Here is a 14,709-nt window from a genome sequence, read left to right as displayed (position 1 = left end):
GTCTTCCAGTACGCACGGTAGGACAGCACCTGACCCAAGCCAGTCCGTTTTCACTGATATGATTCGCTTTACAGCGCTTGGATGACTGAGCGCTTGGCCACCTCGGCGGCCACCTCGGCAGCCCCGCCCCCCAGACTGGACCGACTCGGCATGTTGATGTGGCAGCCATTTACCAGGCGGTAAATGGCTGCCTCCGAGCCAGCCAGAGCGAGCAGTCCTCTTACTTTGTCTCATACCTCACCCCACGCCTCCCGCTTACAGGCCGCAGGTGGAGGGGTTCTTGAGTCAACAGCTATTAACTTGCTGCCCTCTGTTGAGAAAGGCCAGGTCATAACGGCTCCCTCTAATCTTAATTGGGAAATTCTTGGTCTCAGGGAGGCAGCCTGTCAGCACTAAGACAAGGCTCCACTGACAAATGCAAAAGCAGCCTATCCTTGGGTACTAGCTCCTGCACTTCACAGCCAGCTACAGGCTGATGAAATCAGGCAGAGGTGCACCAGAGTAGGCTAGGCTAGACAGACTGTACTCCCTTTGACAATGATGAAGAAGAACAGGGCAAAGGCAAAATCCTTGAGTCTGGGAATCTGAAAATCTAGTTATTTTACTGCTTTCGAATGGACAGGAAAGTGGATTCCTTTCTCTTGATGTTTATGTGTTTGTCGTTATTCATGGCACAATGTCCCCCAGCGGGGGGTTGATGGAGGGGGGTGAGACAGCAGAGAGAGGGGGCGACTGGGCTGTAATAGCAGAGGGCCTTCCGGGGGTCCCTGGGGAAAGGCCCTGTCCCTGGCCCCTTCCATCATCTCTCTGTAACCATGACACAGCAGGAGCTGTACACTCCCGCTTGTAGCCCCTCAACCAGTTAGAATATTGATTTGTTTATGTTATCTTGTTTCACATGCTACTGCTCTCCCTACCCTCCCTGTAGGAGCAGGCTGTATTCTGGCTGCGTGGGGTGTTATAATCTGTGTGTATGCATGAGCGAGAGACCAATGTGTGGAAACCGTCCGAGAAGCTTGACACCAATAAGTGTGTAAGACAGAAGAGAGGAGACTAAAACAGAGCGGTGGAGAAGCAGTGCAGTGTGATCGCTGATAATACCATGGGGAGACAATGTGCCAGAGACAATAAACCAAATGACTCCATCACATGGGACAATGTGCCAGAGACAATAAACCAAATGACTCCATCACATGGGACAATGTGCCAGAGACAATAAACCAAATGACTCCATCACATGGGACAATGTGCCAGAGACAATAAACCAAATGACTCCATCACATGGGACAATGTGCCAGAGACAATAAAACGAATTACTCCATCACATGGGACAATGTGCCAGAGACAATAAACCAAATGACTCCATCACATGGGACAATGTGCCAGAGACAATAAAACAAATTACTCCATCACATGGGACAATGTGCCAGAGACAATAAACCAAATTACTCCATCACATGGGACAATGTGCCAGAGAGAATAAACCAAATTACTCCATCACATGAGACAATGTGCCAGAGAGAATAAACCAAATTACTCCATCACATGAGACAATGTGCCAGAGAGAATAAACCAAATTACTCCATCAGATGGGACAATGTGTGAGAGAAAATAAACCAAATTCCTCCATCACGTGGGACAATGTGTGAGGCTGATAGAAAAACAATGAGTATTGTTTTGTGAGAGGATGGGGTGTCATGTTTCTCTAAGTCCCTCCAAACCCAGCAGGACAGACAGGCATGAAGTGCTGAAATAAATATGAACTAGGCCACATTGAGAATTCACAACGTGCTGCAAGGGTGCAAATTACCACGAAATTCATCTTTCAAGAGAGGAAACTGGCACTTCAGTGTTGGAGAGGCCATCAGTCTGAACTCACAATGTACAGTGCATTCGGAAAGTATTCAGACCCCTTTACTTTTTCCCCATTTTGTTACGTTACAGCCTAAAATTGATTAAATAAATGTTTTTCCTCATCAATCTATACACAATACCCCATAGTGACAAAGCGCAAAACAGGTTCTTAGAATTTTTTGCACATTTCTAAAGAATAAAAAACAGAAATACCTTATTTACATAAGTATTCAGACCCTTTGCTATGAGACTTGAAATTGAGCTCAGGTGCATCCTGTTTCCATAGATCATCCTTGAGACGTTTCTACAATTTGATTGGAGTCCACCACATTGGAGTCCACCCGTGGTAAATTCAATTGATTGTACATGATTTGGAAAGGCACACACCTGTCTATATAAGGTCCCACAGTTGACAGTGCATGTCAGAGCAAAAACCAAGCCATGAGGTCGAAGGAATTGTCCGTAGAGCTCCGAGACAGGATTTTGTCGAGGCACAGATCTGGGAAAGGATACCAATTTTCTTTTGCAAAATTTAAGATCCCCAAGAACACAGTGGCATCCATCATTCTTAAATGGAAGAAGTTTGGAACCACCAAGACTCTTCCTAGAGCTGGCCACCCGAACAAACTGAGCAATCGGGGGAGAAGGGCCTTGGTCAAGGAGGTGACCAAGATCCCGATGGTCACTCTGACAGAGCTCCAGAGTTCCTCTGTGGAGAATCTTTCAGAAGGACAACCATCTCTGCAGCACTCAACCAATCAGGCCTTTATGGTAGAGTGGCCAGACGGAAGCCACTCCTCAGTAACAGGCACATGACAGCCCGCTTGGAGTTTGTCAAAAGGCACCTAAAGGACTCTCAGACCATGAGAAACAAGATTCTCTGGTCTGATGAAACCAAGATTGAACTCTTTGGCCTGAATGCCAAGTGTCACGTCTGGAGGAAACCCGGCACCATCCCTATGGGGAAGCATTGTGGAGGCAGCATCATGCTGTGGAGATGTTTTTCAGCGGCAGGGACTGGGAGACTAGTCAGGATCGAGGGAAAGATGAACGGAGCAAAGTACAGAGAGATCCTTGATGAAAACCTGCTCCAGAGCGCTCAGGACCTCAGACTGGGGCGAAGGTTCACCTTCCAACAGGACAACGGCCCTAAGCACACAGCCAAGACAACGCAGGAGTGGCTTCGGGACAAGTCTCTGAATGTCCTTGAGTGGCCTAGCCAGAACCCAGACCTCAACCCAATCGAACATCTCTGGAGAGACCTGAAAATAGCTATGCAGCGACGCTCCCCATCCAAACTGACAGAGCTTGAGAAGATCTGCAGAGAAGAATGGGAGAAACTCCCCAAATACAGGTGTGCCAAGCTTGTAGCGTCATACCCAATAAGAGTCGATGCTGTAATCGCTGCCAAAGGTGCTTCAACAAAGTACTGAGTAAAGGGTCTGAATACTTATGTAAATGTGATATTTTGCAAAGATGTCTAAAAACCTGTTTTTGCTTTGTTATCTTTGATGAGAAGAAAAAAAACATTTAATCAATTTTAGAATAAGGCTGTAACGTAACAAAATGTGGTGGGGGGAGGAGATCATCAGAACTCTAGTATGACATCTTATCCTTGTCATTAAATGCCTGCATGACATCACTGAACATGGCGATGGCAACATCATGCATGGATGGGCAGTCAGTGAGCAGCACACACAAGGGTTAACAGGAACATGTTTTACACAGATCATCGATGATGAGTCTTTACCCAGTGTGAGCCCGAGCTTGTCGGGTGGAAGCGAAGGGTTTGAGAGTGGTTGAGCACGGCTTTGTGACGCGGCCACCAGTCCAACAGTCAGTCTGCGTGTTCATGTTCTGACCTGTGCGTTCCTGGGTTTGTTTTGAGCATGTCCGAGGGATTTCTAGGTCAGTGAGATGTGTTTTTACACATAACTGGCCACGAAGAGGGCGGGACTGGGCTTCGCGCCAAACGATACACCCTATGATGACTTCCGGTGTATTGAAGGGGGGTGCTAGATCAGAAAATAAATGTAGTCCTGGTTTGTGGCATTTCACGAAGCCTCTACGTTATACCGAAGTTTTTCTGTGTTTAGATATGGTTGTCCTTGTTTGATAGAGCCATTGGACATCTTTCAGTGATGTTCCTATGGCGGATTCATTGCTAAATATACAAGCTGACACCTTTTTTCCAGTCTCTGAAAGACTACAACTCGTGTGGGGAGGTGCTTTGTGCTCTGGCCTCGTCCCTCCCCCAAGGCGGGCATTTTTGAAAGGGAGGCGGACAAACAACACAAAATCCTTTGCACACAATGTTGCCAACTTAGCGGCTTTATCACTTATTTTGTGAGTTTTCAGACCCCTCCTGCGACTTTTATTGGTAAAAGATTCTAGCGACAAATTCAGCTACTTTTCAGGCTGCCTTTGGGGAGTTTTGACACTGTTTCTATAGTTTTGATAGCATTTAGAGACTTTTCCCACTAAATTCTGCCGCAAACGAGAGTGGGTGAAGCTGTCTGTGCAACAGAAGTCACAGCAACTGTGCACACACAGGCAGAGAAGCACAAGGGTAGGTGGTGTACGGAGGGAGAGGGGGGCGAAAACGCTACATCGGGGACCACATCTGTGCTACAGCAAGGCAAATTGGTGCTGTGACTCGTCGCAGCAATGGCAAAACGTAATCTAGCAACTTCTAGTGGCAAATCAAGGAGCCAATAGGGATCTCACTGAATTTTTTGGGGAAACACTATTTGGGCAAAACTGAAAGCACTGACCAGAACGCAATGGCTTCAAGTGATTCCTCTCATCAACACGAATTCGACGATGGAGCATTTTTTGATTTTCTATTAGCTACATGGTGACATTCAACCATACATGTTTGAACCGGAACATAGCGAAGAGGATTCGAAACAAAGAGTTGGATTTAGCTAGAACAGAAGCTCAGCTACAGCCGATGACAGCACCAAGAGGTGGCAAATACGGTGGCTAGCTTACTTTATCTACTGAAACCCCTATTGTGTATTGCTGGCAAACATACTACCGTGTTACAGTGGGAGGGACATTTGTATTTTGCTAAGTTAGCTGAAAAACTACCGGTAGCCATATCTATGACTAAAAAGATAAGAGGTTTTACAATCAGGGATCTATTGTATATAGATATGGCTATTAAACAGCAAGCTACAACGTTACAACCAGCCACCTAAAGCCACCTACCAGCAAACGTTAGCACATGACTTGAGTTGGCTAGCTAGTTAGCCTGGTACCTGCTAACTTTTTTTTCTTTTTTTCAAAATATTTTTTAGGGGGTAGATCAGCTTTAATATTGCAGATAGATTGTAACTTCCATCAATGTAATTGTCTGCATCACTTCCAATCCCCCATATGTTTTTTCCCCACAAATATATACATACATACACATACATATACACATACATACATATAAATACATATACATACACATATCCTTTAAAACAATATATTTCATTGTATTACTTTCCAACCCCACCACCCCTCCACTAATTGGAGTAAACTAGTGAACAACAACGCTTAGGCCTCTACTTCCAGCGTATACATCGTCTAGGAGCAACAACGGCTCAGCCGCGAAGTGGTAGGCCACACAAGCTCAAAGAACGGAAATGCAGAGTGCTGAAGCGCGTAGCGTGTAAAAATAATCTGTCCTCGGTTGCAACACCCCAGCACAATAACTGTTCGTCGGGAGCTTCATGAAATGGGTTTCCATGGCCGAGCAGCCGCACACAAGCCTAAGATCACCATGCGCAATGCCAAGCGTAGGCTGGAGTGGTGTAAAGCTGGCTGCCATTGGACTCTAACAACAAACAGCCAGCCAACTCAAATAGCCTTGGTAAATGCCTATTACACTAGAAATGCATGGGTTACTTTCACACTCATTGGCCAGAAGGGTACTGTTTCCCAGGATTCATTGTTGCCTGGAGTCTGTCATAGACACTTGAGGTGAAATAATTGGAGCTAGAAGTTCACCTTCAAAGCCACTTTCCAGAACTTTCCAGGCGAAATCCTGCATTATTGTCACCACAGAGGTGTGTTCTGGCAGATAACAGATGAGCAGTATGTATGGCAGTGACTGTTTACCACGGGTTGCATCACACAGTCGGTGGTGAATCGTTGACAAGTTTCCTCATATATCCTGTGATAAGGTAGCCATGGGGTGTGAGCGTATCTTAATGAAATCTGACATGGGATTGTGACAATCATCCAAAAGCATCCTGCCAAGGTTAATAACAACCTCTGCCTTTTTCTACAGCAGGGTTTGATCTTGACAGTTTGTTCATTTGATTTTGACCCCTCTCTGAATCCTTTTGGGAGAATAATTGAAATAATGTTCAATATCCCCAGTGCCTGCAGGTAAAGTCATGGAACATTTGTGTTCTCAAATAACAAGCTTTTTTCCTCACCACAAAATACAATTATTTCCTTTATTGACTTCAAATTGTGAAATTTTTTCTCTCTCCATACAGTGGGGGAAAAAAGTATTTAGTCAGCCACCAATTGTGCAAGTTCTCCCACTTAAAAAGATGAGAGAGGCCTGTAATTTTCATCATAGGTACACGTAAACTATGACAGACAAAATGAGAAAATCACATTGTAGGATTTTTAATGAATTTATTTTCAAATTATGGTGGAAAATAAGTATTTGGTCAATAACAAAAGTTTCTCAATACTTTGTTATATACCCTTTGTTGGCAATGACACAGGTCAAACGTTTTCTGTAAGTCTCCACAAGGTTTTCACACACTGTTGCTGGTATTTTGGCCCATTCCTCCATGCAGATCTCCTCTAGAGCAGTGATGTTTTGGGGCTGTCGCTGGGCAACACGGACTTTCAACTCCCTCCAAAGATTTTCTATGGGGTTGAGATCTGGAGACTGGCTAGGCCACCCCAGGACCTTGAAATGCTTCTTACGAAGCCACTCCTTCGTTGCCCGGGCGGTGTGTTTGGGATCATTGTCATGCTGAAAGACCCAGCCACGTTTCATCTTCAATGCCCTTGCTGATGGAAGGAGGTTTTCACTCAAAATCTCACGATACATGGCCCCATTCATTCTTTCCTTTACACGGATCAGTCGTCCTGGTCCCTTTGCAGAAAAACAGCCCCAAAGCATGATGTTTCCACCCCCATGCTTCACAGTAGGTATGGTGTTCTTTGGATGCAACTCAGCATTCTTTGTCCTCCAAACACGACGAGTTGAGTTTTTACCAAAAAGTTCTATTTTGGTTTCATCTGACCATATGACATTCTCCCAATCCTCTTCTGGATCAACCAAATGCACTCTAGCAAACTTCAGACGGGCCTGGACATGTACTGGCTTAAGCAGGGGGACACGTCTTGCACTGCAGAATGAGTCCCTGGCGGCGTAGTGTGTTACTGATGGTAGGCTTTGTTACTTTGGTCCCAGCTCTCTGCAGGTCATTCACTAGGTCCCCCCGTGTGGTTCTGGGATTTTTCTTGTGATCATTTTGACCCCACGGGGTGAGATCTTGCATGGAGCCCCAGATCGAGGGAGATTATCAGTGGTCTTGTATGTCTTCCATTTCCTAATAATTGCTCCCACAGTTGATTTCTTCAAACCAAGCTGCTTACCTATTGCAGATTCAGTCTTCCCAGCCTGGTGCAGGTCTACAATTTTGTTTCTGGTGTCCTTTGACAGCTCTTTGGTCTTGACCATAGTGGAGTTTGGAGTGTGACTGTTTGAGGTTGTGGACAGGTGTCTTTTATACTGATAACAAGTTCAAACAGGTGCCATTAATACAGGTAACGAGTGGAGGACAGAGGAGCCTCTTAAAGAAGAAGTTACAGGTCTGTGAGAGCCAGAAATCTTGCTTGTTTGTAGGTGACCAAATACTTATTTTCCACCATAATTTGCAAATAAATTCATAAAAAATCCTACAATGTGATTTTCTGGATTTTTCTTTCTCAATTTGTCTGTCATAGTTGACGTGTACCTATGATGAAAATTACAGGCCTCTCTCATCTTTTTAAGTGGGAGAACTTGCACAATTGGTGGCTGACTAAATACTTATTTTCCGCACTGTATATGACATATTTCCTGACAAATAATGAGTTGTCAGACTTTCTTTCTTGCAAGCCCTCTGGAGCACATCTTTGGTTGCAATCTTGCAGTACATTTCCTACCCACTCATAGGTACTGTAGGTACATGCTTACGCAGAGTAAGCGTTTTCTGTGAAGCCTGCAGTGCCATTTCAGTCTGAGGTCAACCGGATAACGCTGAAGCTGTTTCCTAAAATAACATATTGTTACGGTTCCTCCCAGCAATACCTATTGGAGCTAAGCCCTGGAGCCCCGGGCCACAGCCATCTGCTCTGTAGCACGGCCCAGGCAATCCTGCCATCTGATAAGACAAAGAAATCAAATCACTTTTAACCCCTGGATTATGGCACGACACATGCAGACAGTGCAGTGCACTACATTCCCCTCTCTGGCAGGGGTATTAACACAGCAGAGCAGCCTGAGCCCATCCTCTTTAATGATAAATATAAACGCAACATGTAAAGTGTTAGTCCCATGTTTCATGAGCTGAAATAAAAGACTCCAGAAATGTTCCATTCGCACAAAAAGCTTATTTCGCTCAAATTTTGTGCACAAATTTGTTTACATCCCTGTTAGTGAGCATTTCTCCTATGCCAAGATATTCCATCCACCTGACAGGTGTGGCATATCAAGAAGATGATTCAACAGCATGATCATTACACAGGTACCCCTTGTGCTGGGGACAATAAAATGCCACTCTAAAATGTGCAGTTTTGTCACACAACAAAATGTCACAAAATGTCTCATGTTTTAAGGGAGCGTGCAATTGGCATGCTGACTGCAGGAATGTCCACCAGAGCTGTTGCCAGAGATTCTAATGTTCATTTCTTTACCATAAGCAGCCTATGTATGTATGTCCAAGTATGTCCAACCGCCCTCACAACCGCAGACCACGTGTATGGCGTTGTGTGGGCGAGCGGTTTGCTGATGTCAACGTTGTGAACAGAGTGCCCCATGGTGGGGGTGGAGTTATGGTGTGGGCAGGCATAAGCTACGGACAATGAAAACAATTGCATTTTATCTATGGTAATTTGAATGGACAGAGTTCCTGAGGTGAATTGTAAGGCCTATTTTTTTTTAAAGGTATCTGTGACCAACAGATGCATATCTGTACTCCCGGTCATGTGAAATCCATAGATTAGGGCCTAATGAATTCATTTCAATTGACTGATTTCCTTATAAACTGTAACTCAGTAAAACCTTTGAAATTGTTGCATGTTGCATTTATATTTTTGTTCAGTGTCTATATACATATATTTATTTTATTTAAAAATATATATATATTTAAATCACCAATCAGAAAGATGCAAATGCACATGGCAGAGGAAACAGCAGACAAGCTGCTTATCCGTAGTTTTTCGTTAAAAGCAACAGTGATAGAACTGAGTGTTTGCATTGATCTCTGTCGGATCTTGTGGAAACTCTGTTAGGTGCGCGCCTGTAATTGCCATTGGAAGTGGGGAAAATAGCATACTGATGTCAGGGCAGACGGGAGGGCTAAGTGCGCAGAAGTAGCTCAACACACGGTTATAAAAACTACATTCAAAGGTTTGTTGTTTTATTTTTTTAAATGTCATGGTATCTCCTTGTAGGTAACAACATCACAACAATGTCAATGTCTTTATTGTCAAAATAGACATACCGTTTTTTTTCTACAAAAATGAACACCCACTCAAGTAATCGAATACTAACGTTTGTTCAGATATCCGTGCCCATCCCTAATATCTTGGTTATAAACCGACTCTAACGAAACAGGCACAGCGGCAGGGCAGACACAATCATTTCAGGAATAATGAGGATAATGCATTTTACTGCTATAAGGTGAATGCACCAATTTGTAAGTCGCTCTGGATAAGAGTGTCTGCTAAACGACGTAAATGTAAAAATGTAAATGTACTGTTTGACCAACTCATGGTCAAAGTAGCTCAGTTGGTAGGGCATGGTGCTTGCAATGCCAGGGTTGTGGGTTCGATTCCCACGGGGGGCCAGTATGAAAAATAAAAAATAAAAATAAAATGTATGCACTCTGGATAAGAGCGTCTGCTAAATGACTCAAATGTAAATGTTATCCACGCAAGAAATAGCCAGTTTTGATTGCGGTGTCCAGGTAGAATGTGCAACTCGCACCGATGCTACCAATTAAAAATGTAACTTGCACAGCCATGTCAAAGGGTCGCAAAATATGACTAAATGGTCGCAGTCTGTAGCCCTGTTGTGTATAATAATGTTGTAGTTTGACTATTCAGGGGGAAAGCTTTTAAAGTCTACAGCTAGATCCAACTCTGTTTATCAGCTCTGTGCTTAAATTAGGCTATACAATTATACTGCCTAGCACATAGTACCTTGTACCCTGTTTTTCCTTGGAACAATATTAAGGGTGCATAATATATCTACATAATATTCTGTTTTCAGGTGCTTTTATCTAGAAAGCCATAACCTGACTCATAAGCTAAGCTAAGGACAAAGGACTGGTCAAGGCCAGTTGCTTCAGAAAAACATGCATCTTAGTACCTGCATGATATTGCCTTGAATTATATGGACCTGGTTGCTATGGCGCAATGGCCAACTTACAGTCCTGACAGCCATCCTATACAAAATGCAACGGACAGGAAAATATAGCTCTCGCGCAGGCAGTGGTCCAAGAAAAATAAACATTTTACAGAAAGGATTTTGTGCAAACGGTGTGACACAAGATCTGATGTAAAAAGACCAATAAAGGAAATATAAATCACATGGATATTAGGCTGCCTTTCAAAAAGATAACTACAGTAGGCTAAAATATGGCACGTCAGTTTGAAATGCCCTTGCATCCAAACGTTATTTTCTGCACCACTTATTCAGGTGAATATGAGATTGAAACAAACATCTACTGCTGTGCTGTAAAGTTGAAAAATATGAAAGTCTTGCATCCCAATGAGCTGCAAAATACTGTATTATCAACCTACTCTGAATGACACTGCAAACGTTATGAATAAGGACCTTCCTGCAGAGAGTAAGAGACAGTGGTTTTACCGGACTAGAGCTTCAGAAACAGACAATGAAGCTGCTTCTAATGCTTCTGTAGGGCAGGTTAGATGTATCCCCTTTCAGACCACTACTGAAATGTTCTGACTCAGTTATGACCTGGACAAGAGGACACTTGCCACTAGTCTTCAATCAGTTGAAGTCTGTCTGTGTCTGTTTGACAGGGAGGAACAAGAAAAATAAATGTCTTAACAGATGTGGCACAGACAGAGGAGAGGGGCTGCTGGGGTCTCCAAAACACAACATGGTCACACACACTTTGGGTTAGTTTGTAGGACCATCCCTTTGGATTGGTTATCAAATTGAAAACTGCAAGGCTAGAGTAGGCAAAATACTAGCCTGGTGGCCTAGTCTGTCTTATGCTTTAGCCAACTCACATATAATGTACTGAAATGTGAAACCATGCCAAGCAAAAGCTGTGCCCACTTTAAAGGGTTAATAGCCCATAAGAGTTCAGGTTCTAGGCTAATGTGGAACCACTATCTATCTTCTTTACTTCAATAGATCTTGCTCCTAGTGTGGATGGGATACTTGCCTCCTACATTACCTTGTAGAAAAACATAGCTTTATTAAAAGGGGTAAAAATTAAATGTTCTTAATTTGAAAATGGCTTTAGGATGTGTGTGATCACGCACACACACGCACACACACACACACACTATCAATTCATTCCAGCTGGTGGCATAAACAGCTGTTAGCACCTCGGGTTAAAAGTTATTATTATTGAGCAGTGCCAGATACTGTGAGTACTACAGTAATGGCGTCCGGTGTTCAATTGTATGATTGCATAATACCTATGACCAAACTAGGCATTTCATTTTCTACAAACTGAATGACTAGCTAGCTACATAACATAATTGTAACATTTGCGTTCTGTACAGTAGGCCGGGGTCTGCTACCTCCTCAGCACCTGCTACAAGGACCCTTGGTACCCGAATATCTAACAGTTACAATCCTTACCTTTGTCAGCTGTGCTATTTTCTTGCTCATTTTGAGGTGCAGATCTTGGGTATATTCCATGGTGATTGTTGATGATGAGCCAGAATTATATTTCCCTGCTCCGGTCGATGGATTGCCAGCAGCAGGGCTGTAGTACTGCTGCCAACCTGCTCCAGTCGCCATTTTCACGATCCTTCAAATGTTGTTACTATAAGAATGTGATGTAGCTATCAATGGCACAATGGTCAAAGCAGGTTCTCCTGCAACGGGATCTTTCTCCTCGAATCCGTAAAATAAAAAACATCAAGACATCAATCTTTCAACTGCTTGACATCAATTTCTCTCATTTTGCGCAGAAAAAAACGCCTAATGCAATAGCTGCTAGCATAACGTTGTAATAACAAATCAAAATCTAGTATTTTTCCCTTATTTGCTGAACCAATTAACACTGCCTACTATTTTCATCACAGGAATGTTGCGGTTTCATGAAGCGGTCCTCAGCATGAGCTAAAGTTAGATAGCTATCGTTAGGTGTAGCATCAGCATTCGTTTGACCACACTAAAATTCCGGAAATTCGTCAATTTGTATTTGGCAACGGTCACCTGGAGCGGGTATTTGCACGAATGAAAGAGCTTGGTGAATTGATGTTACTCACGTTGAACCCGATAATTTGCACCGGAGAGAGCCGGTCCGGAGAGACGTTTCTTCAATGCATAGCTAGCTTGTATCGGCTCTTGTGTGTGTGTAGCTATGACAGGCTGAGTGGTTGCTGCACTGCTAAGGACTCGGTTACTATGGATCACTTCAACAGTTTACATGACTGACGTCAGTTCCGTTCGTTTTCACGCTCTCCCCTCAGTTTCATTGATGCGATGAAATATTATTGGTATAGCTACGATGGGGACCAGAGTCAGTGGACACCTGCACTACACTTCAATAGTGTTAATCAAAACATTTTTTAAAAATGCTGCATATTTTGGGGATATGGTTCATGGAGTGTGTGCGTGTGCGTGTGTGTGTGTGTGCGTGTGTGTATTTGTCTGTGTAGCCAGATCACACATTTTAGGACGTGTGTGAGGAGAACAAAGCTGGTCATCGATCAAGCTTGCTGCCTGCATGCCTGGAGCACCTATACATAGGAACATTTCCACTGAGCTGGTCTTAAATCCCTGCTGAACATAGTAGGCAAGTAACCTCAATCCTAAAGCAGAATATCCCACTCAAACCATAGTCCAATTCATAGTCCTTCCTCTTATTCTGATTTTTCTGTCTGATTTCATTCACTCTCACAGTGGCTGCCTATCAGGCACACAGTCTTAGCTTCCCATTTCACTTATGATTGGGACGAAAACAGGGAGCAGACACACATTAGCATTCCCTAAAGTGCCCTTTGACCTTTTACTGGAGTGGGCTAAATCAGGGTCACACACAGAGTGTTTCTTGGTAGTCTTAAACAAATCTACTTTGAAATAAAGGTATACACCTCACACACATGGTTATGGGCTTTAAAAAAATAAGACACCTGTACCATGTCAGATATAGTGTTGAAATGTAAAATGTTGAGTTTCAATCCCAATATTAGACTTCACAGAAGACTGAAATATAACAAAACCGTTTGACATAAACACTGGATTTTCGGCAGGTTTTGTGAAATAATGTTGATTCATTATGAAAAATATGAATAAAATTCCACCCATGAGGCCACTAAAGAGCGATTTGGTCATTTGACGGCAGGAAAGGGCTACAACCTCTTAAATGTAACTAAATGTAATCGAAAATGTAATCTACGTAATCCCCAAAAGTAATTATTTATCATGAGAGGGCCTTAAGCAATAGGCTAACTAGTATTGCTGCATACTCCAAGAAAGGTTAAAATCTCACCTTTCTGGTACAAATAGCTATACATTGCTGAGGTGTAGTCACTTTTGAGGACACAAGCTCAAGTACACAGTACAAATATGAAATATTGTATATTATGTATTTCTTATTCAACAAAACTGTATGAATAAGGCTTGAAATGATTTTTTTTCTTCTAAATATAGTACAATCAATTTATAAAACATCTGGTTAGAATCCTTCCATAAGACCTTGAAGTAACTCCTCGTTTCTTCCAAAGGTGGCTCCCTGGGAGGAGACAGCGTTGCGGAGCTGGGCCGAGTCTGCTGGGTCAGTCATGGCCAGTTCGTACTATCACGACTCAGGATATGACCCAGATGCAGACATAGGAGGCAGATAGTACAGTTCTCAGATCATTTATTATAAACACGTGGCAGGCAAAGGGCAGGTCAAGGACAGGCAGAGGTTCGTGATCAGGTCAGAGTCAGGCAGGTACAGGACGGCAGGCAGGCTCGGGGTCAGGGTCAGGGCAGGCAGAATGGTCAGAACCGGGAAAACGAGGAAACAGAACGGGAAAGCACGCTGGTAAGACCTGACAAGACAAGATGAACTGGCAACAGACAAACAGAGAACACAGGTATAAATACACAGGGGATAATGGGGAAGATGGGCAACATCTGGAGGAGGGTGGAGACAAGCACAAAGACAGGTGAAACAGATCAGGGTGTGACACAGATGAAAGCATCATGACTGGTTGTGTTTATGCCACATTAAAAGGCATATGCGGCGTGTCCATGAGGATAGGGGAAGCTTTCCCTAAAGTAAATTGAATTAAATTGCCAAAATTCTATAGCCAAATTAGCTTACTCCTGTCTATACAGAAATAAATAAACAATTATTCAAAACAGTCTACTACACCAGAAAGCATGATTTGGCCACCGAGAATCATTATCTTATTTTTAAAAAA

At 43.3% G+C, this 14,709-nt stretch overlaps 1 protein-coding gene across 1 annotated transcript in view; it reads right to left on the bottom strand.

Moving 5' to 3' along the window:
• LOC311108152 (protein FAM184A-like) overlaps positions 1 to 12,114 on the bottom strand; it is a 102,183-nt gene extending 90,069 nt beyond the window's left edge. Inside the window, exon 1 of the mRNA XM_084150778.1 lies at positions 11,927 to 12,114. Within this exon, the coding sequence (XP_084006904.1) occupies positions 11,927 to 12,088 (162 nt within the window). The 5' untranslated portion in view covers positions 12,089 to 12,114. The remainder of the gene's footprint in view (positions 1 to 11,926) is intronic.
• Positions 12,115 to 14,709: the final 2,595 nt, after the last annotated feature.

This window comes from Coregonus lavaretus (genome assembly GCF_964263955.1).
Source record: "Coregonus lavaretus genome assembly, chromosome: 33".
Lineage (NCBI taxonomy): Eukaryota > Metazoa > Chordata > Actinopteri > Salmoniformes > Salmonidae > Coregonus > Coregonus lavaretus.
This window is presented reverse-complemented; position numbering and strand designations above follow the sequence as displayed.